The sequence below is a fragment of the Naegleria gruberi genome (assembly GCF_000004985.1).
Source record: "Naegleria gruberi genomic scaffold NAEGRscaffold_56, whole genome shotgun sequence".
Lineage (NCBI taxonomy): Eukaryota > Heterolobosea > Eutetramitea > Acrasida > Naegleriidae > Naegleria > Naegleria gruberi.
The window spans coordinates 201,236-226,556 of NW_003163271.1; the positions used below are offsets into that span (position 1 = coordinate 201,236).

The 25,321-nt window shown below is 34.6% G+C and overlaps 10 protein-coding genes across 10 annotated transcripts in view; 3 read left to right on the forward strand and 7 right to left on the reverse strand.

The window, feature by feature from the left end:
* Positions 1-2,554, reverse strand: part of NAEGRDRAFT_52469 (uncharacterized protein) — a gene marked incomplete at both ends in the record, with an annotated part of 21,480 nt that extends 18,926 nt beyond the window's left edge. Inside the window, one exon of the mRNA XM_002672104.1 lies at positions 4-2,554. Within this exon, the coding sequence (XP_002672150.1) occupies positions 4-2,554 (2,551 nt within the window). The remainder of the gene's footprint in view (positions 1-3) is intronic.
* A 591-nt stretch (positions 2,555-3,145) lies between these two features.
* Positions 3,146-5,118, forward strand: NAEGRDRAFT_81316 (uncharacterized protein). The gene is made up of 3 exons (XM_002672052.1): positions 3,146-3,946; positions 4,007-4,749; positions 4,800-5,118. The coding sequence occupies exons 1-3, from the start codon at positions 3,176-3,178 to the stop codon at positions 5,035-5,037; spliced, it is 1,752 nt and encodes a 583-aa protein (XP_002672098.1). The 5' UTR covers positions 3,146-3,175; the 3' UTR covers positions 5,038-5,118.
* On the reverse strand, positions 5,094-6,863 carry NAEGRDRAFT_82761 (uncharacterized protein). The gene is made up of 4 exons (XM_002672105.1): positions 6,685-6,863; positions 6,503-6,592; positions 5,430-6,410; positions 5,094-5,384 (listed from the first exon to the last, which is right to left on the reverse strand). Exons 1-4 carry the CDS (start codon positions 6,860-6,862, stop codon positions 5,110-5,112), a joined length of 1,524 nt encoding a protein of 507 aa, XP_002672151.1. The 5' UTR covers position 6,863; the 3' UTR covers positions 5,094-5,109.
* A 343-nt stretch (positions 6,864-7,206) lies between these two features.
* Positions 7,207-10,223, reverse strand: NAEGRDRAFT_59285 (SNc domain-containing protein). Its single transcript, XM_002672106.1, has 2 exons — positions 9,921-10,223; positions 7,207-9,827 (listed from the first exon to the last, which is right to left on the reverse strand). Exons 1-2 carry the CDS (start codon positions 10,062-10,064, stop codon positions 7,263-7,265), a joined length of 2,709 nt encoding a protein of 902 aa, XP_002672152.1. The 5' UTR covers positions 10,065-10,223; the 3' UTR covers positions 7,207-7,262.
* A 420-nt stretch (positions 10,224-10,643) lies between these two features.
* Positions 10,644-12,239, reverse strand: NAEGRDRAFT_52473 (uncharacterized protein; the record flags this gene model as incomplete). The annotated part of the gene is made up of 1 exon (XM_002672107.1): positions 10,644-12,239. The coding sequence occupies one exon, from the start codon at positions 12,237-12,239 to the stop codon at positions 10,644-10,646; it is 1,596 nt and encodes a 531-aa protein (XP_002672153.1).
* A 134-nt stretch (positions 12,240-12,373) lies between these two features.
* NAEGRDRAFT_81319 (differentiation-specific calcium binding protein) lies at positions 12,374-13,261 on the reverse strand. The gene is made up of 3 exons (XM_002672108.1): positions 13,100-13,261; positions 12,787-13,038; positions 12,374-12,683 (listed from the first exon to the last, which is right to left on the reverse strand). Exons 1-3 carry the CDS (start codon positions 13,257-13,259, stop codon positions 12,409-12,411), a joined length of 687 nt encoding a protein of 228 aa, XP_002672154.1. The 5' UTR covers positions 13,260-13,261; the 3' UTR covers positions 12,374-12,408.
* Positions 13,262-13,663: 402 nt separating this feature from the next.
* Positions 13,664-15,538, reverse strand: NAEGRDRAFT_52474 (uncharacterized protein; the record flags this gene model as incomplete). Its single annotated transcript, XM_002672109.1, has 1 exon — positions 13,664-15,538. One exon carries the CDS (start codon positions 15,536-15,538, stop codon positions 13,664-13,666), a length of 1,875 nt encoding a protein of 624 aa, XP_002672155.1.
* A 413-nt stretch (positions 15,539-15,951) lies between these two features.
* Positions 15,952-17,958, forward strand: NAEGRDRAFT_72846 (uncharacterized protein; the record flags this gene model as incomplete). The annotated part of the gene is made up of 5 exons (XM_002672053.1): positions 15,952-16,262; positions 16,341-16,600; positions 16,641-17,152; positions 17,214-17,495; positions 17,581-17,958. 5 exons carry the CDS (start codon positions 15,952-15,954, stop codon positions 17,956-17,958), a joined length of 1,743 nt encoding a protein of 580 aa, XP_002672099.1.
* A 353-nt stretch (positions 17,959-18,311) lies between these two features.
* NAEGRDRAFT_81320 (uncharacterized protein) lies at positions 18,312-19,676 on the forward strand (the record flags this gene model as incomplete). The annotated part of the gene is given in 3 exon segments (XM_002672054.1): positions 18,312-18,704; positions 18,765-19,421; positions 19,441-19,676. The coding sequence occupies 3 exon segments, from the start codon at positions 18,312-18,314 to the stop codon at positions 19,525-19,527; spliced, it is 1,137 nt and encodes a 378-aa protein (XP_002672100.1). The 3' UTR covers positions 19,528-19,676.
* Positions 19,677-20,869: 1,193 nt separating this feature from the next.
* NAEGRDRAFT_81321 (SEC7 domain-containing protein) lies at positions 20,870-25,282 on the reverse strand (the record flags this gene model as incomplete). Its single annotated transcript, XM_002672110.1, has 3 exons — positions 20,870-24,237; positions 24,294-24,933; positions 25,069-25,282. 3 exons carry the CDS (start codon positions 25,280-25,282, stop codon positions 20,874-20,876), a joined length of 4,218 nt encoding a protein of 1,405 aa, XP_002672156.1. The 3' UTR covers positions 20,870-20,873.
* Between the last annotated feature and the right edge of the window lie 39 nt (positions 25,283-25,321).

Genomic DNA, 25,321 nt, shown 5'->3' on the forward strand with positions numbered 1-25,321 from the left:
CACCATAATAGTTTTCGGTACAATTACAAAGATCTGGACGGTAACAAATACCACGTCTATCCTTAGTACATACGCCAGTAAGTCCATTACAGATTGGAATTTCACAGTTAAAGCCTCCATATCCAAATGTACTATTACATGTGCAGTTATTATAAAAATCACAAGAACCACGTCCACTACAGACATCTGGAGAGTTGTATTCAATATCGGCGCAAGTTGTCCATTCACACCAAGTTCCATTATAATTAGGATAACAGCTACATGTATCCTTTGCAATACAAGCGCCATGACCATTGCTACAAACTGATGATTCAGTACCTAGAGTACCGTTACACATGGCAATAGAACAATCTTGGCCGTATTGATCTGGTAAACACAAGCAAGTATTGTTACCTATACAGTAACCATTATTTGAGCATCCATCTTCAACAATTGATTTGGAATTGAAACAGAATGTAAGTAAACATTGCTCATTAATGTATGGTTCGTATCCGTTGAATGTGATTGGAGGAGTGAATGTTACATCGAATAATAGCATCTGTGTACCACCCATAAACCATAAAGCGCCCTGAATAGTATCATAAATTTCAATTTGATGGTATGGAGCCATTCCTACCACTGTACCGTGAACATTTCCAGAGAAAAAATTACCATTTCTACCATAGTCCCAAGTCAACCAAAAGACATTTCTATAGGAGGCACATAACAGATAGTAAAAAACGGCATTATAATAATTGACGTATGGAGCCTTAAAAACAACAGGCTCAAGACCATGGATAATAAAAATATGATCCTTAATTGTGATACCATTAGGGAAACAATACACACCACCATGCTTGATAACAGTAATATTCTGTAATTCATCTTGACTATTAATGGTATGTGTACAATCCATGTACAATAATTCCATGGATTTCTTTTCCATTTCTTGAATAATCAACTCTGTCATCGGATCATTTTGAGGTTTTGAAATGACAACATCATTTCCACTTGGTTCGTACATGACTGGAGTTGTTGGTGAGTAGGCATGAGAAACCTGAATGTCAGGTAAGGCGAAACTTGCCTGTAATTCCTTTTTAGAGTTTCTGGCAATCATAATAGGTTTGGAACTGATAAGTTTGTAGCCAGCAAATATATCTACAGCACAAGCCTCACCAATGAAACCAGTTTGGCAAGTACAATTGTTGTATGAAATACAAGTACCGTGTCCAGAACAAACTAAAGGAGAATTAGAATCATCACTGAAACATTGTGTCAATTCACAATTAGAGCCAAAATAATTATCTACACAAGAGCAAGAGTCAGGAGCAGTACAGTTACCTAGTGAGGTACAAACAGAAGCATTAGAGAAATGCACACCAGAACAATTCCAATGTTGGCACTTATCACCATAATATCCATACAGACAATTACAGTTATCAGAACCAATACAGTCACCGTTACCAGAGCAAACAGTTGAATCGTTTGATCCTATACCATAACACCAATGAACGGTGAAAATCTCTTCATCACAATTGTTACCAGAGTATCCATCAGTGCACAAGCATTTGTCTAAGGCTGTGCAATTTCCTTGGCCATTACATACCAGTGAGGAGTTTGACAATACACCAAAGCATTGAGTAACTTGGCAATCATTTCCAAAATAATTGGAACTACATTGACAATTATTTAAATCTACACAAGCGCCATTACCAGAGCAAACAGTTGAATCGTTTGATCCTATACCATAACACCAATGAACGGTGAAAATCTCTTCATCACAATTGTTACCAGAGTATCCATCAGTGCACGAGCATTTATCTAAGGCTGTGCAATTTCCTTGGCCATTACATACCAGTGAGGAGTTTGACAATACACCAAAGCATTGGGTAACTTGGCAATCATTTCCAAAATAATTGGAACTACATTGGCAATTATTTAAATCTACACAAGCGCCATTACCAGAGCAAACAGTTGAATCGTTTGATCCTATACCATAACACCAATGAACGGTGAAAATCTCTTCATCACAATTGTTACCAGAGTATCCATCAGTGCACAAGCATTTGTCTAAGGCTGTGCAATTTCCTTGGCTACTACATACCAGTGAGGAGTTTGACAATACACCAAAGCATTGAGTAACTTGGCAATCATCTCCAAAATAATTGGAACTACATTGACAATTATTTAAATCTACACAAGCGCCATTACCAGAGCAAACTCTAGAGTCATTACTTAGAAGTTCATTACATTCAAAAACAGAACATAAAGGACCATAATAACCACTATCACACAAACAATTATCTGGTGATTGGCAACCATGTCCTGACAATATTAACGGATTGATTTGTGGATATTCCAAGCATTCTATATATTCACAATTGTTGCCTGAATATCCTGTAAGGCAACTACAAGTCTCATCAGCTATACAAGTTCCGTTACCTGAGCAAACCAATAGATCGGTTGAATCCAACGAATTACAGGTAAAGGCTTGTACACACTTAGTTGAAAAAACTACTAAGAGCGTTACTAACACAACACACTTAATAAATAATGAGGTGTTGATTCCGCTCATTTTGAGTACGTTTTCTTAGTTATTGTTATTATTATTATTAGTATCGTTAATAAAATTAAGCGTTTTTTACGTTTCTACGTTGTTGCGTTTTTTGTTTTTTTGCAAGGGTCCTTAATTGTTGCACATTCAATCATGGCGGGCACGTATCTATTATTAAACCTAGCCTTATTCATGTGGAGTGTTCTTCATAAGAACCCTTAGATGAAACATGTTTCCATCTCCTTTTGGACAGCATCTTGTTTTGTTAACCGTTATTACCAAGACTTGGCAGTTGAACAATTTATGGGAATGAATACTAAAATCGGCCACTTTGATGCCATTTTAATTATTGTGAAATGTCTCTTTTGAATTTTTTATAATATTAATAAATATATGAAATTTAAAACTCATATTTTGTTAACATAAACCTTTCAAAAGAACACAATCAATATAATTTTCTTCATCATCCTGGAAGATGGAGTTGAAGATATTCCGATAGTAATGCACACGCTCCACAATAGTATGAATTAAATGACCAGTTTCACCAACGAGACTCATTTTCTTTTTTTTGAACCAATGATGCTTGAATATTAGTTGATCAACAGAAAAAATAAAAGCAACACAAAAGAAGATTACAACATCATGTTCAACACAAGAGCAACTATTGTTGCTGCTGCTTCTCTAACAAGACTTGTCGTAAAATCCAAAGGTTCATTCTCCAACTCTACCAGAGCCTCACCAACAAAATTACTATTATTGAATGGAGGTTCTCAACAAACGACCAGTCGATCGGCTACTAATACAACCTCACCTGCGTCATCATCATCATCATCGGAACAAACAATTCCATCTTCATGTCCTTATCATCAAAAGGATGCAACTTCCAACAAGGAAGAAGTAAAACCTCAACCATGGACTGAAGTGCCAGGACCAAAGCCATTGCCACTGATTGGTAATTTGATTCAAGTTCAAACCAATTCTAAAAACATGTCAGAATATTTAATGACACTATGTAAACAATATGGAGATTTAGTTAAATTGACTGTTTTTAATTTTAACATGTTGATGATTGCTAATCCACATTTATTAGGAGAATTATATAAAAAGGAAGAAAGAAGAAATGAAGTTGACAGTTTTAGACATTACAAATTGAAGAAGGGTCAAATTCTTACTCCAGTTGAAATGAGATATGATGAAGATTGGTATTCTATTCGTCAGCTTTATAACATTGCAATGAAACCAGAATATCAAGAAACCATTACACTTCCTCAATTATCTGAATTGAATGGAGACTTCATGAGAAGATTGATTAAGAGTTTGCAATCTGTCAAAGGAAGTGAAGCATTCAAATATGTCAACAGTTCAGAAACTAATTCAAGATATGCCTTTGATGTTGTCATGAAGGTCTTTCTTGTAAGTTCTATTCCAAAATATTTAAATATTTATATTTTAATACTAATTGAAATAATGTAGGGTGTGAAAATGACAGATGAAGTGACAAGCACTCTTCCATTCGATATTAATGAATTTGTCAATTATACTGTCCATGCCACTGATGTTGCTGTTAGATTGACAACCAAATTCCCAATGTACAAATATTACAGGACTCAAGAGTATAAAAGTTTTGAAAATTTAATGGATAAATCATCAGAATATGCAAGATATTGCATTCAAAGATTCAAAACCAATCCATCTCAAAACGCCAGATTATTAGAATTGATTGAGGAAAGAGCTAAAGATCAAGATAGACCAGATGAAAGAGTTGAAAGCGTCTTGATGCAATTTTTACAAGGTGGTGTCGATATCACTGTTAGAATTATGAATAATTGCTTCCATAGATTAGCTCACCATCCTGAATGCCAAGAAAAGATTTATAAGGAATCTGTAGCAGTTTTTGGTGAACCATCATTGGAAGAAGTTACATCTGAAGATGGACTTTCTATCAATTTGGAGCAGTACAAAAAGCTCAAGTATACCAAACACTTTATTGATGAGGTATTAAGATTGAATGCATTTGGTTATCTCACCATGGGAAGAAAATTGGATCAGGATACCGAAATTGGAGGATATATGATTCCAAAGGACACAATGATTCTTGCAATGCAAAGATGGGCAACTCTCAAAGATGAATTTGTTCCTCGTGGAGAAGAATTCATTCCAGAACGTCATGAAAAGGGTTCTCCATTAGCACCAGTCAATAATTTTGTTTCGCTACCGTAAGTAGTAGTTTGTTGTGGAATATCCCAATAATTTTCTAATATGAAAGATTTGGAGTTGGAGCTCGTAAGTGTCCTGGTTCACGTGTAGCAACCACAGAACTGCTCATTGGAATTATCAATGCTGTCAGACATTTCCAGTTGTGCAACAATAATCTAGCATCATTCCCACCATCTTCTTTTGATCAATCCTTGCTTTATATTGATTCTGAAAAGTATCCACTTTATTTCACACCAAGAGATCATGTTAAGGAATTTGTAGAAAAGAACTCCAAGGTGTCTCAATAACAAAGCAGCAAGGCCAAATAATCTAGTGTTCCCTCTTGTTGGTGGAATCAATCATTCGAACAATAAATGTGTTTATTTGTCAAGAATCTTTAAAGGAAGTTTGCCCTTCCATTCTGCAAACTTTTCCAGTAGCGGCATCATGTGAATAAGAATGAGAGAGAACATTCTAGTCTTCTTCCAAGCATCATGAGGATCCACCAAAATATCCTTCGAAATGTGTGGTTTCTTTGGTCTTGGGAAGTTGACACCAGTTGCAGCTCCTAAAATATCACCAACTGGATGTCTGGTCTTTTCTTGGTATTTGAGCAATTTAACAACCATATCACAACTACTTGTAATTAAGCAACCTTAATAATAATCATATTAAGTATTAAATATTCATAAATACTTACCTGCACCATAACGTGGTTGACCCAATCCAATATAAATCAAATTCTTTCTATTTGGAACAAAGATACCATGAATTAACTTTGGATATCCAAATTCAGTCTTTGTAACAAAATTATCCAACAATGGTACTGATGTAAAGTAACCAGTACAACAAACGATAACATCAAATTCCCTCTCTTCACCATTCTTGAATTCAACCTTATTTCCTCCTTTGAAACATTTGATATCTCCGTGTGGATGAATTTCACCTAACTTTAAATATTGCAACAATTCAGAGTTAATAGTTGGGTGAGTTTCAAAGAGTCTGTGAGTTGGTGTTGGAATACCATAGTCCTTTTCATAGTCCAAACCAGTTGTAATTTTCAAAATCAATGTAAAGATTATTTGTTGAAGACGGAGTGGCAAATAAGGAATGATCAATTCAACAGATGGTTTACCAAATAAAGTTCTTGGTAAAAAGTAATAACCTCTTCTGATAGAAATGTGACTTTCCTTACCATATCTTGCAGCTTCAACAGCAACATCACAAGCACTGTTTCCTCCACCAATGACCAAAACACGTTTATCCTTAAAGATTGAAGGTTCCTTATAATCCTTACTGTGAATTAAGAGTCCAGTAAATTTGGATTGACCTTCATAAGATGGCATTCTTCTACACCAATGGTGACCATTATTAATAATAACACCCTTATAGATACGTGTGAATTTTTGACCATTCTTTTCAAATTCAACCTTATATTCAGAATCCTTATTCTCAACAGGTTCAATACTATTAACAGTAGTTTCCAATGATAATCTTTCAGCAATTCTGTAATGTTTACAATAATCATGGAAATATTCCATCATTTGACGACAGGATGGGAATTGAGGGAATGAAGAAGGCATTGGATAATCTTTGAATTCAGTTGTCAATCTACTACTAATGATGTGTGTCGATTCATAAACTCCAACACTCCAATTACCTCCGATAACATTATTAGTATCTAATGAACAGAGTTAATTTTTCCATGAAATTTAAAAAGATTAACATTCGTGTGTGAATAAAATTATTCGATAATAATAATTAGAAACCTACCGACAATATCAAAAGGAATACCATAACGAGTCAATGTGGCACTACTTCCCAAACCACTGAATCCACAACCAACAATTAAAAATTTGTTTTCTAAATTAATTTAAATCATCAAATCATCAAATCATCATCGGATCATGAAAATATATTAATATTGATAAATTGATTATAGTTTGAAAACATACCAGTCTTTTCGAATGGAGCATCACTGAAAATTTCATCATACTTGCTTCTATCGTAGTGGAATGGAAATTCAGTTGGAGGACATTTCACTGGATCTGACCAGTAGAAAATCAAATCACTCCAATAAAGCAAGTAGAGTCCCAATAGAGAGATGGCAATGCAGCCAAGAAGTATTAACATTTTTTTCTTTTGTGCAACAAAGCAACTTGAAAGATTGTGCCATCAACAACAGTTCAGTGTGTAATAAAGATGACACTTCTTGTGTGATGATGAAGCTTGTTTGAGGAAGGACCTCAACACCGTGGTCCTCTTTTTTGTGCGAAGGCATTATTGTTCACTTTTTTCCTTAGCCAATTTGTCAAATCACTTACCATACTTTCTATTGAGTCCCTTAAAAGGAATTAAATTTGCCATACTTTACTGAAATACAGTTGTGAATTTTCCTGGATCTATTATGTCAATTCTAAACATTCATTATTGTGTTTAGATCTTCTAGAATAATAAATTATTCAAAACAGGTCAAGTTAATAATTAATAGTTTTTGTTTTTTTATGAAGAGTTAATACAGGTTTGTACAGGTTTAATATTCATCATCATCAGATCCATAGATTTCGCCCAATTCCCACAAATTCAAACGACGGCTAATGGCAAAATCTTGTTCTTCGAGATAGGACTTGGCAACTGACTTGAATTCAGACAAAAGGAGCTTCTTATCAGCAAAAACTAATCCACTACGGATCATTTGCTTATTCAAGTTATCTTCTTGCTTGGCACCATTTTGGACAAGGGTGACATAGTTTACACCTGCATCAGAATATTCAACAGTTAATTGCCATTCACCTTCCATCAAAGTTTCTCTCAAAAAGGTTTCCAATTCAAATCTAAGATTTTCGTGATCCTTAACGAAAGCCAAACGAGCCTTTTGAGCACATTCTGGAATAGTGAGGAGTTGATTACCGGCTGGAATAGTCTTGAGAGTTGAAATGGCAACTTCTTCGCTGTTACCAAAATCAGAATATAAAACAACAGCATTAGCATTATTGACAGAAATAACCTTAGCTCTGTACCAAGAATTATCTTCAGTGAATTGGGCAAGACAGACTGAACCAACAGTTGCTGAAGCAAGAGCTTCAAGTTGAGCAACGTTAAGTTCAGCAATCAACTTTTCAACAGTCTTCAACTTTTCGACAACATCAGAACCTTGGTAGTAGAAAGTAATTGGATCTTCAAAATCGGTAACTCTGATAGTTTGTGTCTTTCTAGAGTGAGAAACAGAGAATGATTGAGCAACTGGCTTGGATTTTTGTTCTTGTTCTGGTTGTTCTCTCTTCTTTCTTTCTGGGAAAGCAACAGTGTGATCTTCCAATTTCCAAACACCCTTCTTGGCCTTCTTAGCCTTACCTTCAGCTTCATTCAATTCTTCAAAGATCTTCAATCTCTTAGCATATGGTTGAACAATAGCAAGACCAGCTTCCAACAAAGTGTTAGTATAATTCTTACCATTGATCAACATTTGACCAGTGAGTGAGCTAGCCTTATCAACTTCAGCTTCAAGAACGAGTTCAACATCTCTGCATGAAGTAGAGATCAAAGTAAGTTGCTTAGCTTCTTCAGCCAAATCCTTACCGAGTGGTTTATCAGATGATGGAATAGCAATACCAGCCAATGAGAAAGTGACAACAGAGGCATCATTTGGAAGACTCAAAACGAATTTAGAAGCAGAAAGAATCTTTTCAACAACAGCCTTAGTGTTACCAGACTTACCAGTCAAAAGCTTGTTCAATTTACCAGCAGCATCACCAGAAACAACAGTATATGGATGTTGTGGAGCTCTCTTCTTTCCGTGGAGACCCTTTTGTCTCTTGATGGCTTCATTTTCAGCCAAAATGAGACTATCAAAAGCAGATGATCTTTCTTCATCAGCCTTAAGCTTCATAACTTCAGCATAACCTTCTCTGACCAATTCAACAGCAACAGATTTCTTATTGACAAGAACAGTACAGAATCTTCTAAGTTCCTTCTTTTCAGTACCTAATTCTCTTCTATAGTCAACTTCAACTTGAATTTCCTTTCCAGCAACCTTGCTTCTCAACAATTCTCTAGCTTCCCAAGCCCATTGTTCAGATTCTGGCTTCTGTTCAGCTTGCTTGGAAGCTTCCTTCTTTTCTGGCTTCTTTGTGTATGAAATGAATTTCTTGGTTCTAATGTTTGAGAGAGAAATCTTTTCTTCTTGTCCATCATTCTTGACAATCTTCAAAGTATCACCTGAAAGAACTTCCAAAACTCTAGCAGTGAAACCAGTGTCAGATTGATGTAATGATTGTTTTGGTGGTTCATAATCAACCCACAAATTCTTTCTTTCATTCTTAGCTTTTTGTTCAGCACTTCTGAATCTTGGAGCATACTTAGACTTTGGAGCGCTTCTTTCATCAACAGAAACATATCCGATCATCAAGAGTTCTTCTTGATAAGTGAATGGCTTGTCACTATTTTCATCAACAGAAATAATAATACTTCCGTGCAAATTGCTTGTCTTTTCCTTTTGTTCCTTAGCATCCTTGCCATCCTTTGATTTATCCTTCTTTGGAGTATCAATACCTTCGAACAAGACAGTAACATCTCTGTTCAACAAACGAACTTCAGTATGAGTCTTGGCTTCCTTTGAGAATGGTTGAGCAACCTTTTGTTGAGTTTCTTTACCCTTGGTTGTACTTGGGCAATAAACACCAGTCAAATTCATGAAAACAACTTCATTAGTTGGGAGTCTAACCTTCAAAGCAGTACCGCTAATGACATATTCAACAATAACATCAACAGTCTTACCCTTGAATGATTTCAACAAAGCTTGTGGATCTTCAGTCTTGGCTTGTTTGGCATATTTCTCGCTATTTGACCAAACACCAATCTTTTGTTCTTCAGCAGCTTTTTGGAGAGCAATCAATTTCTTATAATCATCAGATTGATTCTTAATATCCTTGACTTTACCCCAACCAGCTTCAACAACAGATTCATTAATATTTTCATCATCCAAGAAGATTGTAGCATAGTTCATTCCTGTTTCCTTGACAGTGTAATCGACTCTGAATCTAATGGTTTTACCAATGAGTTTCTTTCTCAAGAATTCTCTTGCTTCAAAAGCCCAAGGCTATTATTGTTGTAAAGTAAATTAAACACAACAAATGTGTGTGAATTAGATTATTGTTCTAGTTATCAATGATTTTCACAAAGAAATACTTACTTCATCTTCTCCATCTTTTGTACCTAAACGTGGTGCTTTAACATCAGCAAGGATTAAAGTCTTTTCTCTATCGTAGAATTGTGGATGGCAGATTTTAATAGTGTTACCACCAAGGACTGCTTTGACGATACCTTCCATAGACATTTTTTTATAAACTTAAACACCGATTAAATAATGGTGGGATTTTTAAAACACAGTAATATACTTTGTAGCTAAAAAGCTAAATAGTATCAAAACAAAAGACTACTAAACAGAAAAATAAAGAGTGATGATGAGATTCCACAAAGCAGATATACCTTATGGAGTCAAGGAGGGTTTTGGATTTTTTTTAAGAGTGAAAAATAAATATTTTATTGTTGCTCCATCAATATGATCACAGGAGGTTTTTTCTTTGTGTTTTTGCCACGTATCGCAAAAAGCCTTCCGTCCAGCTCTGTTTACAATATCCAACCACGAACCATAGCAACTTCTTCATTGACCTGTACACACAAAAATTAATTAGAAAGGACCTTTTTGCAACCATGTCGATTATCATAACTAATTAATATTTTCATTCATCATCATGTATGAAGTATCATTAGCAACAATGAAGCTGCATACATTGATCAATTTGATTATTACATTTGGAAATTTAACGTGATTGACCTGCCACATGCATTTCTTCTCAATCCATAAACCTAATATGAGTGAATAATAATATTACAAAGATCATCATGATACAATTTATTTAGTCTTTTTAGATGGTTTTTCCGAATCTCCTGATGACTTCTTTCGTTTTCTTGTAGTTCCATCATCCTTAGCATCCAATCCAGCTTCCTTCAGAAGAGCAGCAGTTTCTGACTCCAAATCATCTTCATCTTCATCACTGGCATCTTCGTCTTCTTCATCAGATTTGCCAACAAAGTCTTCATCATCTTCTTCATCATCATCTCCCATAATTTGATCCATTTTAATCTTATCATCTCTGATATCTTTTTCTGTTTTGAGGTCCTTACTCTTTAAGAATTCTGACAATAGTTCACTTTCATTTTGATCAATATTCAAAAAGGTGTGACTCTTGCCATTCTTCAAAATAATTGACAAATCAAAGAATCTATTACCACTAGAAGCTCTAAGGAATTTGATTAATTTGATTTCATCATGTCTTATATAAATAACTGGTTTGTGTAAGAAAAAGACTGATTTTTCAAGGAAGAATAATTGACCTTCGTTGGCCTTAAGTGAACATTTCAATGCCTTATCATTTCCATGTGTAACATATTTACCAGATCCGATAAGTTTCTTCTTAGTTAGTGATCTCAAAACTTTAGCAAAAACTTCATAGATCTTTCCATTCATCTTAGGAGTCAAATCTCCCATTTCATTCTTTTCTAATTTAATAGAAAGTGGTTCATCCAATGTTTTGTGTTTTTCAATTTGGAATACAATGTGGAAGTGTGATTTTTGTCCTTGTCTGAATGGTGTATCTAAACTAATGACAAGGTACATGTGTTGGTCACCAGGTTTTGGAAGAAGGAAGAGTGTGGAAATTTGTTTGTATGTAATCTTGTGTACATAGGTTCTACCATAGAGCCTGAGATGGCTCTTGAATAAGTCAACATTGTATTTACCTCTAGGAATGAGAACTGGCATTTGTGAAAATGATGCAACAGGTGTTCCCAAATCTTTAGAAAGATCAGCTTTTTGTGAAATCTTTTCATGTAAAGCATCTGCTGTCATATCTTTGATTGCTAGATTCTTTTCTTCTTGTTCCTCTTCATCCTGATCTTCTGCTGGTTCGGATGTTTCAGGACAAACAAAACGAATTTCTGTCAATTGGATTGAATTCTTATCTGTATGTTCATCATCTCTAAATTCCAAAAGTAATTCGGAGTTCTTTGGTATCTTTTGGCAATTTTTAATATCATCAGCAAGTGAAATTGAAAATAATTCCTTGTCTTCAAAGTACATCATCATATGACTACCTTTAATGACAGGTTTTCCCCAGTTAACACCCTTCATACAAGTTTCTACCTTGTTGAAAGGAATATCACTTTCGACTTGGACTTGAACAATTTGTGATTCCAACTGTTCATAATCGGCTTCTTTGAATCCTAGGTAGCTAACAAAATCGTCATCAGCTTTCCAAAGTCTCAACTCGTATCCTCTAGGTGTGTATAACCAATCAATTGATGAAATTTCACTTTTTTTAACGGCTGAAATGATCGATTCGTTCCCAACAGATTTCCAAACAAACATTTCTTCATTCTTTGCATCAACAATAATAGAACCTTGAGTGAAGGATCTACCGAGAAATATGTGAGAAAACTCCTTTGACATTTTTTTTTAAATTTTTTTGAATTAGTTTTTTTGTATTGGCGGGAAAAGTGAAAGCCAAATTATTAGTTGTTCAACCAGATTATGGAAACACAATCCAGTTTCTGTGTGAGTTGAAGGGAGAAATGTTTATTCAATTTAATATTTAATTAGATAATACATTTATTTACATTTAGAATTTCATACAATTGTAGAAAGCATATCCTAGGGCAGTATCTGGATCTTCAACTGCAACCATAAACTCTTCATAGTCAATAGCTCCACTTCCATCCAAATCCATTCTATCGAAGGCAACTGACAAGTGCTTTTCGAGAGTATGCCATCTTTCAGAACTCAATCTATAACCGTTCATTTTAGCTTGACCAACATAGAATCTCTTAAAGAAGGATAATAATTCATTCTTTTCAACAGTTCCATCATTGTTGATATCAATCAAGTTGTAAACGACTATAATGTACATGATCATTATTATGTAAAATTGAATGAACAAGATCATATTGATGAATCAATCGCAATCAATTAAAAGTTGTATAATAATTGAACAACTTACATTTCAATAATTCCTTCTTATCGGTAAAGAGAGTACCACTCAAACCAGTAGCTAATTCTACAAAATCTACGTAACCACTCTTATCAGCATCAAATACATCAAAGATCTTATCTATCGAAACTAAATCACTTTCGGAATGAGAACCTAGAGTTTTGACCACAACTTGTTCAAATTGTGGCTTGCTTAGTCTACCCTTACTATCACTGCTCTTTTTAAAACTTGCCAACAAAACCTTCATATTAGATGGAGTTACTATTGTTGGATGGAAAATTGGAAAATTGGTTGATAATTAATTAAGAGAAATACAACTTACATTTCAAATTCCTTGATGATTCCTTGAGAACATTTCCACCATTTGATGTTTGGTTTGGAGAAGAGTTTTCCATATCAACACCCTTCACTGAGCCCAACCTTGGTCTGGCCTTCTTCTTACTATTCATCAATTCCTGCAAGAGTTCTTCTGCGTTACTCATTTTTTATTTGTGTTTGTATCTCCAAGTTCCTTAGGACCAATCTTTTTGTTGGTGCCTCCTCTCTCTCAATAAGCACCACACAGTACAACATCAAGCCAGGTCAAATAAAACATTTGAACGGGTTTAATGTGTTTATTTGAGACCAGGTGATTAGAGATTCAACTAGATTCAACTGTTAATTATGGATGTGCTTTGAACGGTATATTTACAACAGGTTCTGTCAATGGTCATTAAGTGGTTGCAAATAAATATTGGAGATTGGTTTCGAGATTCTTGGATGAGAATCAAGTTTGATACAAAGTACCCGATCTAAATGATTCACTCGACATCTAAATGTGGTAGATCTTCCTCGTATTCTTGTCTTATACTCAATAAATTCATTTCCAATAATGTTCTTGAAAAAGTTATTTTATTCTTGGTGAGTTAACTGTTTTCCTAGGTGTAGTTGGTGATCTAATTGGGGAGATTTTATCAAAACTCTCATCCAAAGAATTATTCATTGATCTTCTGGGCGATTGAGCATCAAAACTTGGGAGAGTGACATCATTAGCTTGATTATGCTTATTGGCGCTCCTCTCTGCTCTCTGAATGACCTCTTTAACAAATGTTTTCAGTTCTAGAATTTTGGTGAGAACTTCAGAGTCTCTCTCGAAATAGATCCCACCCAAAGTTACTAGGAGAGACTTTTCGAGGAGAAATATGGCCTTTTCAATTTGTTGCATGAGAGAAACGAGTCTATACCTCTCCTTGACAATTGACCCCTCACCAAATGAGCTTCTGTTTTGCAACAATTCGACTTGAGTTGTTAGTTTCATCTTCTCCTCTTGCCAAGCTTGCTTTTCCATTTGGAGATATCTGAGATCTTCCTCAATACTCTCCTTTTCCTTGTTGAGAGCAAGAACCTTATCAGAAATGGTGTCGAGTACACTTTTTACCTTTTTACATTCGTCTTGACCTTCCACTAATGACTTTTGTAATCCTATATTCTTCTGCTGCAAGAGATCAATATCGAACATTTTCTTTGAAAGTTCATTACTCACTCTATCATATTGCTCATTCATTTCTTCCAACTCCTCAGCTGTAATTTTGAGACTGTTGTCGAGCAATTCTGATTTTTTTTGCAAAGCCAATTTTTCTTCTTCTATTTCCTGTCTCAAATTCAGAACTTGCTCAAGAGCCTCCTCAAGTTGCATGACAATGCCTTCTTTTTCTTTCAATTGAGAGAGTAATTTCTTCTTTTCCTCTGTTGAACCTTCCTTAGAGTTGGAAATTTCATGTTCAAGATCTGAAATTTTGATTCGTTCTGCCTCAAGTGTTTTTTCCAAGCCTGCTCTAACATCAGAAACTTGTTTCTCCTTCTCATCGAGAGAGTTTGATAAATTTTTAATGTCATCCAACAGTTTTACTTCCTTCTCCTCAAACTTTTTAACAGTTTCCTTCTTATCTTCAATGAGGTGGTCTATTTCTCCTCTCAGGTTTTTTAAAGATCTCTTAGATAGGCACAACAGGATGGAGCAAATTGCAAGTAAGAGTATGGAAACAGCCGATGTCAAACTCAAAACTACTGGAGTTTGAGCGGAAAACATTTGAGCCAGTGCAACTTGACCTGCTCTTGGTTGCTCCACTGTAACGAGTGAGGAATGTATTGTTTGAACTTCAAAGAGTTCAGTCAATTCCAATTTGGATTCCTTATTAAGACCACTATCCAATTTTTTAAATATATCGACCGATAATTGTCCACATTTGTCCAGAGTTTCCTTAAGACTATTTCTCACTTTTGAATCCTTCGTTTGGAGTCTATTCTCGACGAATGAAACAACTTGTTTTGCTATTATCATTTCAACAATTATATCGGAGCAGTGAGGCACTGCTTCTAATTCTTTGATTGCATTCTCCAGTGTTTCTCTCTTTTTCAATTCTTCAACTTCAGTACTAAATCTGACCTTGTATGCTTTGAGGTCACTAGGGTTAAACATTAATGGTATTCCAAAGCATTCCTTATTTACACTCGCAATTTGAAGCTCTAACAATTCTGTTATCTTGTCAGAGTTGTTCTCATTCCTATATAACGAAACCACCCTATCAAATATTATATTCTTTGCTAATTGTCTGTGGCATTTGGCTAATTGTTTGTTGTTTTGATGTTGTGCTGAAATAAACCCTGAACATATTATCAACACTATTGATGCAACTGCTAGGGTTAATTTAAACATTGAGCCATTCCCCGAAACATTGTTTCTTCTATCATGATGAGCTGAAAAGTATCCTTTCATGGACATTACCGTAAGAGAGTTATTATTGGGAGATGGTGCTTGTGGGGTCTACACGAAAAACAGTAAGGGTTGTTGTTTTTGATTTTTTTTTCAAATTTTGGCGCCAACTTTAGTTGTCACTCAATGACCATTAATCTTTCCATCATCATCATGATCTTTAAATATTATTATTAATATTATTGCATTAATAATCTGAATGTCATTACAAGTAGATCAATATTCCTAACCCCATAAGAACCTTCAAAACTTGTTCTTCTAATTTGAAGAAGCACTAAAGATTACAAAAAAATTGTTCGATTTAAAAGCCTCGGACAATAAACCATTACTCATCACACAATTAACATGTTATTTGGAGTTGTTTACACTTGATAGTGAAACACATGACGAATAGGAAGTTGATTCTCCGATAGTTGAAAAAAATGCAAGAAGAATCTTCACCACTCGTTACTTCATCATCATCAACATCAAATCAACATGCTGCTGCCGATCATGAGGAATCATCTTCTTATAATAATAACACGTCAACTCCCACCCTGATTGAGGAGGATTATGGAGTGTATAAGAAACAACGACATCCTATCATTGTCAAGTTTTTGCAATTTAAACAATTCTATCAATCGGAAAAGTTGAGAAAAGTTCGGAGATGGATTGCATTTGTTATTGGTGCTGCCATGATGATTGCTGCTGGAACACAGTATGCATTTTCATCGATTAGTCCTTCTTTGAAAAAGTAAGTTGTGTGAAAAAGATCAATATATTTACCTAGTAATAATTATTTTAATTATTAATCATTGGAATATTAAAATAGACGATTTGATTTGACTCAAACGGAGGTGAATACTATTGGAACAGCAGCAAATTTGGGAACTAATTTCAGTTTTCTCTTTTCTTTGGTGAATGATTTTCTTGGAGCTCGTTCTTGTAGTTTTGTTTCTGGTGCCTTCTTGTTTGGATCTTATTTTCTGATGGCATTGACAGTTTCTGGAGCTATTCCAGGAGCAGAGAATTATATTGCACTTTCTGCATTCATGTTTATTATGGGTAATAGTAGTGGTGGAGCTTATACAGGTAGGTTTCGTATTGAGCTTTTTGAATTTATTATTTGCAGCTGCCATGACAACAAGTGTGAAAAATTTTCCTGAAAGAAATAGAGGATTAGTAGTTGGTGTTCTTGCCTCATTCTTTGGTATCAGTAGTGCCATTTATTCTGGCTCATATCAGTATATTTTCCAATTGCAATTACAACCTTACATGATATTTTGTGCCGTTTTGGGAGGAATAGTTGTCTTGATTTTGGGAACTGTATTTTTGGATGGAAAGTCTTCAGCCGATAAAAATGATGCTGGGAAGAAGGTATCTACTGCCAATACCATTAATTCATCTCAACAAGAAGCCACCACCACCTCTGAGGAAGGAAAGCCAATAGTTGTGGATCCAAGCACTGGTGAGCTACCTGCAGAACAAACTTTGGAATCTACAACAATGATGGAAGAGGATACTCAAACCTATGAAGAAGATGAACTCAGGGAAAAATTACAACAATTGGAAATTCCAAATGTTAACTCTTTGAAGATGCTCATTTCACTTGATTTCTGGCTTGCTTTTTTGGTTATTTTCATTGTAAGTGTGTGAAATTTTAGATTTAACAATATATTTTTATAATTTACCTCTAATATAATAGGTTGTTGGATCAGGAATTACTGTCATTAACAATTTAGGATCACTCGTATTGGCCTATGGTGGATACAATGGCCAACAAAACATGATGGTGATTGTCTTTTCAATTTGTAATTGTTTGGGAAGATTACTTTTTGGTATCTTGAGTGACAAGTTACTTTCTCCAAAGAGAGGTATCACTAGAATTACATTCCTTTCCATTTGTATTGTCATGATGACAGTCATTCAATTCTTATTTGCCGTGATGCCTCTTGAAGGTTTTTATCCACTTATCATTTTCTTGGGTGTAAGTTTTACTAAATTTTACAAAAAATTGTAAATCAAACGTGAACACCAATCAATTCATTCAAATTTGTCTCATAACTTTCCAGATTTGTTATGGAGGAACATATGCACTGACACCAACATTCAACAGTGAAAGATTTGGAGCTAAATATTTTGGTATGAATTCTACAATTCAATCAATGGCAGCAAGTTTAGGATCCTATGCATTCTCAACTGGATTGGCCGGCTATTTGTATCAAGTTAATATTGAAAAACCAAGAACTCTAACATGTCATGGTAGACCTTGCTATGAAGCAACTTTCTACATTTTATCTCTTCTTGGTTGTGTTGCCCTGATTATTTCCTTAATTTTACACAAGAGAACTTTGTGGTTATACAAGACATTGTATAAGAGAAGACATTATGCAACGCTATTGGATCGATTGATTTCAAATAATGGAAAGAGTACAACTAAAAACATATAAACATGATATCTATTGAGAGGTTTATCTTTGATTGAGATTCGTATTGAACGTGCGGGAAAGTCCAATATAGGTTTCCAATATATCAACATGACGGTTATTGGAACATCTCTAGCAAATTAGAATACTACGGTTGCTTTTATTAGTTTTGAGGTTTCATGATGTTATTGACTGAAGTTTTGTTGTTAGCCGCACGACATTAAAAGACTTTTCAAAAAACAAAAGAAATCAAAAACCTCAATCGATTCTTATTCGGAATCACACATCTTTTGTATAAGGCACATTGAAGCAAAAATACTGTACAACATTTTTTATTAGAAACATAGAAGAAACTATCAGAAAACACAACAACAAGAATGGTAGCTTCCATACATCCTGTAAACTCTGACGACCAAGATGACAACCCTCACCAAGCAGTCAAATCAGAAACAGACTCAGTTTTATCCGATCACACCTCTTCCTTCAATGCTCAATCCATCAAATTCTGCCTAATCTTCCTAATTAGTGGACTAGTTATCTTGAGTGTTCTCGTCCTCTCTGGCACATGGTTAGCAAGTTTTGCTCCAGCCATTACAAAATCATCCAATGCTGAAAGAGATTCCGAATTGAAATCAATCATTAATTATATTGAAACAACTTTTAAAGAATTGGTCATGTCTTCGGTGAATATTAAACAGCAAATGGTTGGGGATGGGATTGATCCGTATGATGAGAAGGTGACTCGACAAAAGACATTTAGTGGATATAAGGTTAGTATTTAATTGTAATCTTTTACAAAAATTGTAATATTGTAATATTTCCAAATATAGAGTGTTAAGAAAAATCATGATGGAATGATAATATCGAGCTATGTTGGTGATCCAAACAATTACTGTTTTGGAACAATCAATTGGGGCAATGGCTCTGCAATCTTTAACATTACCAAAGTTGACCAAAAAATTTACTATTGCGACAATTGGGAAGAAACACTTTTTTGTAATTCAAGTTCAACTCCAGATGAGATTGCAGCTTCTTTTGATTTAAGTGTCATTATCGCTCAATGCAAGGACACGCCAACTGTCATTTCCTACACGCCAAGTTATGCTGACCCAGCCATGCCTCAATATGTCTTTATTTCATTGATTAATTGTGTGGCTAATCCAGTTACCAACAAATTTTGGTATTATTACGGAAATGATTTGACTACGGGTTCAATTTCTGAATTTTTACAAAAGAAAGTTGAAACTTTGGAAGGATCGAGAAGTTTCATTGTCGAAACTTCGTCTGATTATTTGATTGCAGTTGATAATTCAGTGTCTATTTCAAGATGGGGAAGTGATGGTGCATTGGTGAGAGAAACAGCTCTTACTGTATCAGATTCGTCTATTAATTCGATTACTGCCACTACACGAAACTTTCATCAAAAATGGAAAGATTTCAAATGCAATGAAATCGAAGTTTCAACCTCATCAACAGATTACATCTCTGTTTATAGACTATGTACAGATACAAACATTGATTGGATCATTGTCTTGTCCATTCCTCAATGGAAATACATTGGATCAACAATCATTGCTGTCATCACTTCCTTAATTGGAAGTTTACTAATCGTAACTATTGGAATCGTATTGGGAATTGTTGTGTCCATAAAGATTGTTAAGCCATTCAGAAATTTGATGGATCTATTCGAAAGTGTGGCCAATATGGATTTGGATAACATTGAAGTGATTCCAAGTTATTTCTCCGAAGTTAAATCTTTGCAGAAACATTTCGTCAACATGGTCAAACAGATTAAACTCTATCGATCTTTCATTCCTGCTCATATATTGTCAGAATTGGATTCAGGTAATGAGGAGGAGAAAGTTGGAGGAGTTAAAGCTGCTTCAGGAAAGGTGGAGGAAAGTATGAGATCTAGCTCTGAACGAAACTCGATGGAAAGTGGAAATTCGAAAGAATCAAGGATGGGTGCTCATTCATCAAAGCACTCATCGAATCAATCGTCAAGAAAGAGATATTCGAAAGATATTAATCGATTTGCTCTTTATTTGGAAAAGAGAACTTTTACTGTTATTCAATTAAGGATAAAAGGCCTTAACGAATTGTTGGGAAATACAGAATACGAAAATGTTACCAAGATTCTAAGTGAAATATTCGAAACTATTACTGTGAGCAGTAAGCTATATGGTGTTCATGTTTCTGGTTTGGAAAATGACAATATTTACATTTCCATTAACGCTTCATCCAATCAGACGAATCATGAAGAGAAGGCAGCTACTCTTTCTCGAGCCTTAGAAGAAAGATTACTCAAACTCAAGTATTCGAAATGGAAAAATTTGGAAAGTTTCAAGAAGAAACCATTCTTACTGGAAGATTTGACCTTTCGAATGGCCATCCACTCTGTTCAAAGTCACGTTGGTAATATTGGAACGAATGACAGTAAGGCCTTCACCATACTTGGAAGTGGCAAGACCAATCTATCCGAAATGATTGAACTTGCCGATTCTCTTGACATTTCAATTGTTTGTTCTGACAAAATCAAGGAAAAGATTGACGTTTCATTCCAGACAAGATTTTTGGATTTCCAACAATTTCTCAATGATTCACTCGTCATGTCAAGCTCAGCCACTAATAGAAATAGTAACAATGATGAGATGGTTAATTGTATGACGAGAGGTTCTGTGCACGAGTTGGGAGTTTCCAATCATGTTCAAGATGATGAATGGTTATACGAATTGCAAGAGAAGGAGAAGAAACAAAAGTGGACACTGTATAATCAGGGAGTTGAGCATTTCTTGGAAGGAGATTTCGAATTGGCTTTGGAAAAGTTTAGTCAACATGCGATGAAAGATCCTACAGATAAGGCAGCAATTCGAATGGTGGAAAAGTGCAAGGACGTTGGAAATAATTTCTAATAAACATTATTATGGTGAATACGAAGATTAAATAACCAATTTACTAAACTTGAGGAAGAGTGCTTGTGTTAATGTTCTGGTTTTTTCATTCTTGCTCATAATCATGCTACAGAAGGACACGTGGAGGATCTTCCAATGTTTTAGGAATTGTTCATCCTTTAGTTCAGTATATCTTTCCAAGAGAATATCGACAAGATCGTTAAAAGTTGTGAAATAGTAATCGGATGGAGATTTCACAATGAGAGAGGAGTATTGTTGGAAGATGGTATTAATGGTGGAAATGAATCCTTCCTCCTTCTCATTGATGGAATGATAAATGGTAAAGTAGGATTCGAATACAAGTGTCAAGGATTGAATTTCTACATCAATACTGCAGTTTGTAGATTTTTCAACATTGTAGGAATGATAATCAGTATAACATGAGGTGAGACTATCAATCAAATGTTGAACAATAGAGTCAATCTTGTTGTTTTTGAGTAGATAATCCTTGATAGATTTGACAGTCTTGATTACTTCACTTCTACACAAATTGCTATCTGAAATCTCTCCACATAATGAGTTTACATTTTCTGTTAAAAGATTCTTGATTATTTCACAAACATTCATCCAGCATTCCTCAGTAAAATTTTCTCCAAACAAGTCAATGAATAAGAGTAAATTTGAACAGCCAACTGTAACTAATTTCAAGCTCTTGAATTCTTTGCTTTCCTTTCTGAAACAGGTTGGTAAAATTTCAAAAATGGATTTCAAAGCTGCACTATTATCAGAAAAGTAAGAAGTAAAAGCTGTTATCAATAACTTGATAGAGTCATCACCAACTCTTTGTACCCAAACATTATTGGTATTATCATCCTTGAATTGGTCGAATATTGGTAATAAAACTCCTTTGAAAATTACATTCCAATTCTCTTTTGACAATTTAGAAGGAAGGGCAGTTTCGAGGAGAGCTGCATGCAAAGCTTTAAATGCTTTAATTTGTACTTCCTCTCTATTATCATTAGAGACAACAGTTGCATAGCTTGAAAGAATTTGGTACCACTGTCCCAAGAAATCAACCTCCTCCATCTTCTCGCTAGATTTCTGAATGAGTTCAATAGCTTCTACAGACAACTTGCAGGTTACTTCACTGGCAAATTGACTGAGGCAATTGATCAAGTTACTGAATGCATTATTCTTTTGAACATTTTCAAAATGTTCACCTTCTTGCACAATACAACGAAGGACATTGAAAGCTTCATTTTCAGTGGCTGCAAAGCCAGCTGTCATGGAGAGCATGCCGAACAATTCCTTCCAACCTGGTTTGATAAATGAAGATCTGACAAGCACAATTTGATGAACGGATTGAGTGACTAATTTTCTAACTTCCTTATCCAAACAAGTTTGATAGATACGAGTGAATGGTTGCAAGAATTGTTGTTGGTAATCAATGATGGACTCTTGTTCTAAAAGTTTCATGCACAACTTGCACAATGAGTCAATACAATAAAGAGCAAGGGTGGTATTCTTGGAGCTGGCAATTTGTGAAATGAATGGACAAATATGACTCTCCCACAAGGTATCCAAAATGGTATTGATACGGTGCATGTTCAAATACAAGCTCTCAATAACTTTCTTCAAGTAAAAGATGAGATTGGTACTCTTCTTCTTACACAATCCTTCAATGTAGAAGGTAAGAGATTCCTCACTCAATTTTTCACAATTAAACACAATTCTATCGACAATGTCAGGATCTATGGCTTTGAGCATTGGGGTTTTATCGACAGTATCAAAAATGTGCAATCTATCAATTTCTGCAATAATGTCAATGATATCACTCCAGGCATCTTTGATATTGTTTCCTTCTGTCTCTGCCAATTCTAACAAGAGTTTCAATGCTTCGACATGTCTTGCCCGTAATTGACTCTTGAGTCCAGTGCATTCAGTAAGACATCCAATCAATGCCTTTCTCAGTGGTGAATCAACATTGAAGGAGCATTTGGTGGCGTTGAGCAAAATCTTTAAAACAAGCTCATGCATCTCACCACTCAACTTTTCATTATCGAAAACAGACTTGACCAAATTGATGATGGTTGAACTGAAGGATTCCAACATTAAGCTAATAATTGTATTATGTCCAAAATCTTCTTCAATGATGAATGGTTCTGATGTGTACTTTTTCATGGACTTTATAATTCCTTGCTCTACAGCATCAATTTCAGCATCTGCCTCATCAAATATGGCCAAAGTATCTTCACTTAATTTGATTTCATTATCTTGCAAGTTTTTGTAAACTCTTTCCTGATATTCTCTGCTAATGCAACTAGCATCAGTGAGACTATTTCTCTCAACGAACGACTCTACAGTAGAATTACAAAGGGCCTTCATGGCAGCATTGTGTATTTCTGTATTGAGCATGACTACAGAAATGGTAAACACAAAGCAAGCTGATGGATTTTTAAATTCAGTTTCCAGCAAATCTGGGTTATCATTCTGATACTTTTCAGCAAAACATTCAATTACTCTGTTAATTTCTTGACTTTCCTTTGGAAGCATGAATAGATCAAGAGTTTTTCTGAGAGCCTTTTCAAATAAAATTCCAGAAAATGATTGCATATCAATGTACTTTTTCAAAACACCAAAATTCTTTGGAGAAGCAAAATATTCACCAACTTTGTGTTTAGAAAATCCTGGTATAGTATTGAACAATGTTGCAAGTTCCAATTCATATTGAGTGATATCCAATGACTTGTCTGGTAGGCGCCCAATCTGGTGGAAATATTCCAATCCCTTCTTGAGATTTTCATTGAATAATTCAACACCCCTTTTGAGCTTTTTTCTTTCTGTAAGTGTTGTGTTTGGTTTGATGTTTTCTTTTTCTTTAACATTAACCAAAGAGCCAAGCATGGAATTGAAAATGGTCAAGGCAGATTTTTTGATAGCCATAGTTTGATTGACATCGTTTTGAATGGTATATTCTTGAACCATCCAAACAAGGGCATTCATTAATCTTTCCAAAATATTTCTCTTTTCAACCTTACAATCAAAATTTACATATAATCTCATAATCAATTCGCCATTTGAGGTAATATTCTTCAAGAATGAAAGTACAAGATTCTTGAATGTTGGACTGAGGGTCTTACTCTTGATCATTCTAATCAAATTGAAGAAGAGAATGTAAATTTCATATTGCATTTCTGCGAGGAAATTTTCCATTAATAATTGATAGAGACCCAATGCTGAAAGTACTATTTGAGTAGATTTACAATGCACCAAGTTAATTAATAATGTTTGGCAAACAATGGATTTGACTTGTTCAAAAACTCTTTGATGAGAGAGTAACTTTCTTCCACAATTCTTAAAGACATCTGTTAATAAGTCAATATAGGTCAATTTTGCCTTTTCATCAAATGGGCTATTCCATCATAAATTAAAGTATTAGATTTGATATTATTGAAATAAAAAACTCACCCATTTGTAAAATCTTTAGAAACTGATGCAGAAAGATATTTAAAAACAAGAATGGCATCTCTTTGTTTTTGAGTAAGTTCAGTCAATTCCTTATGAGTGTGACGATCTTCATCCTTTACATCTGAACCAGTTTCATTGGCAAATTCCAAAAGCATTGCATCAACCAAATCACTGATATGAGCAATTGGATTCTCAGCTCCTTCATCCATTCTATTAATCACCATATGAAGTACTTGTTTCAAAACAGAGAAGGTATTAGTTTCATTCTTTGAAACAAAGTGAACACTCAAACAAACTTTAACTCCAATCAACAAACTCTTTCCACTCAAATGACATGAACTAATTGCAGTAAGAATAGTTTTCAAAAATTGCAATTGCAAACTTTCATCCTGATTAGAAATATCAACACATTCAGAGAGAGTTCTCATCATGACATCGGTAATCAACAAGTTTTCATCAAATTTTGTATAAAAATTGATATAATTCTTTTCCATGAATTGTTGTAATAAATCCAAGGCAATCATGATAATATTTGCTTGTTTTGTTTTACAACTCAAATTCAATACTTTAAAGTACATGTTCGGATTTTGAATTAAATCTCGTTCTACTTCAAAGTTATTCTCACAAACTTTCAAATGTTCTATTAATTTTCAATATTCCATATTCATTGTTATTGTTGATGATGGTAATGATGATTTGAAATTCCGTAATATATTAAATAAATGATTATTTAAATATAATATTATTAATCAATGAAGATATAATAAATACAAACCAACTACTAATACACAAGCATCCTTCAACTCGATCAATTTCCGATTATTACCAACAAATTGCAAAATATTCTCAAATGATTGACGAATCGTTCCCTGTGGAGAGGAAACAGAGTTTGGAGAGGACATTAAACCTGAAAGTCTATTACTACTACCTCCTAAGGAAGTGGGACTGTTGATGGTGTTGGACACCATTGCACGAAAGCTGGTGAACATTTTTTAATTAAAGAATTTCTTCCTTTTGATTATTATTTG

Bases quoted from the DNA above. Each gene is read 5' to 3' on its own strand.
- NAEGRDRAFT_81319 (XM_002672108.1), bottom strand. From the start codon at position 13,259: ATGAGTAACGCAGAAGAACTCTTGCAGGAATTGATGAATAGTAAGAAG. The intron at 13,039-13,099 runs GTAAGTTGTATT...ATCCAACAATAG, and splicing joins ATCATCAAGGAATTTGAAAT to TAACTCCATCTAATATGAAG. The intron at 12,684-12,786 runs GTAAGTTGTTCA...TGTACATTATAG, and splicing joins TAAGAAGGAATTATTGAAAT to TCGTTTACAACTTGATTGAT.
- NAEGRDRAFT_82761 (XM_002672105.1), bottom strand. From the start codon at position 6,862: ATGTTAATACTTCTTGGCTGCATTGCCATCTCTCTATTGGGACTCTAC. The intron at 6,593-6,684 runs GTATGTTTTCAA...AAATTAATTTAG, and splicing joins TGCTCCATTCGAAAAGACTG to AAAACAAATTTTTAATTGTT. The intron at 5,385-5,429 runs GTAAGTATTTAT...ATTATTATTAAG, and splicing joins TCAACCACGTTATGGTGCAG to GTTGCTTAATTACAAGTAGT.
- NAEGRDRAFT_59285 (XM_002672106.1), bottom strand. From the start codon at position 10,064: ATGTCTATGGAAGGTATCGTCAAAGCAGTCCTTGGTGGTAACACTATT. The intron at 9,828-9,920 runs GTAAGTATTTCT...CAACAATAATAG, and splicing joins CAAAAGATGGAGAAGATGAA to CCTTGGGCTTTTGAAGCAAG.
- NAEGRDRAFT_81316 (XM_002672052.1), top strand. From the start codon at position 3,176: ATGTTCAACACAAGAGCAACTATTGTTGCTGCTGCTTCTCTAACAAGA. The intron at 3,947-4,006 runs GTAAGTTCTATT...GAAATAATGTAG, and splicing joins TTGTCATGAAGGTCTTTCTT to GGTGTGAAAATGACAGATGA. The intron at 4,750-4,799 runs GTAAGTAGTAGT...CTAATATGAAAG, and splicing joins AATAATTTTGTTTCGCTACC to ATTTGGAGTTGGAGCTCGTA.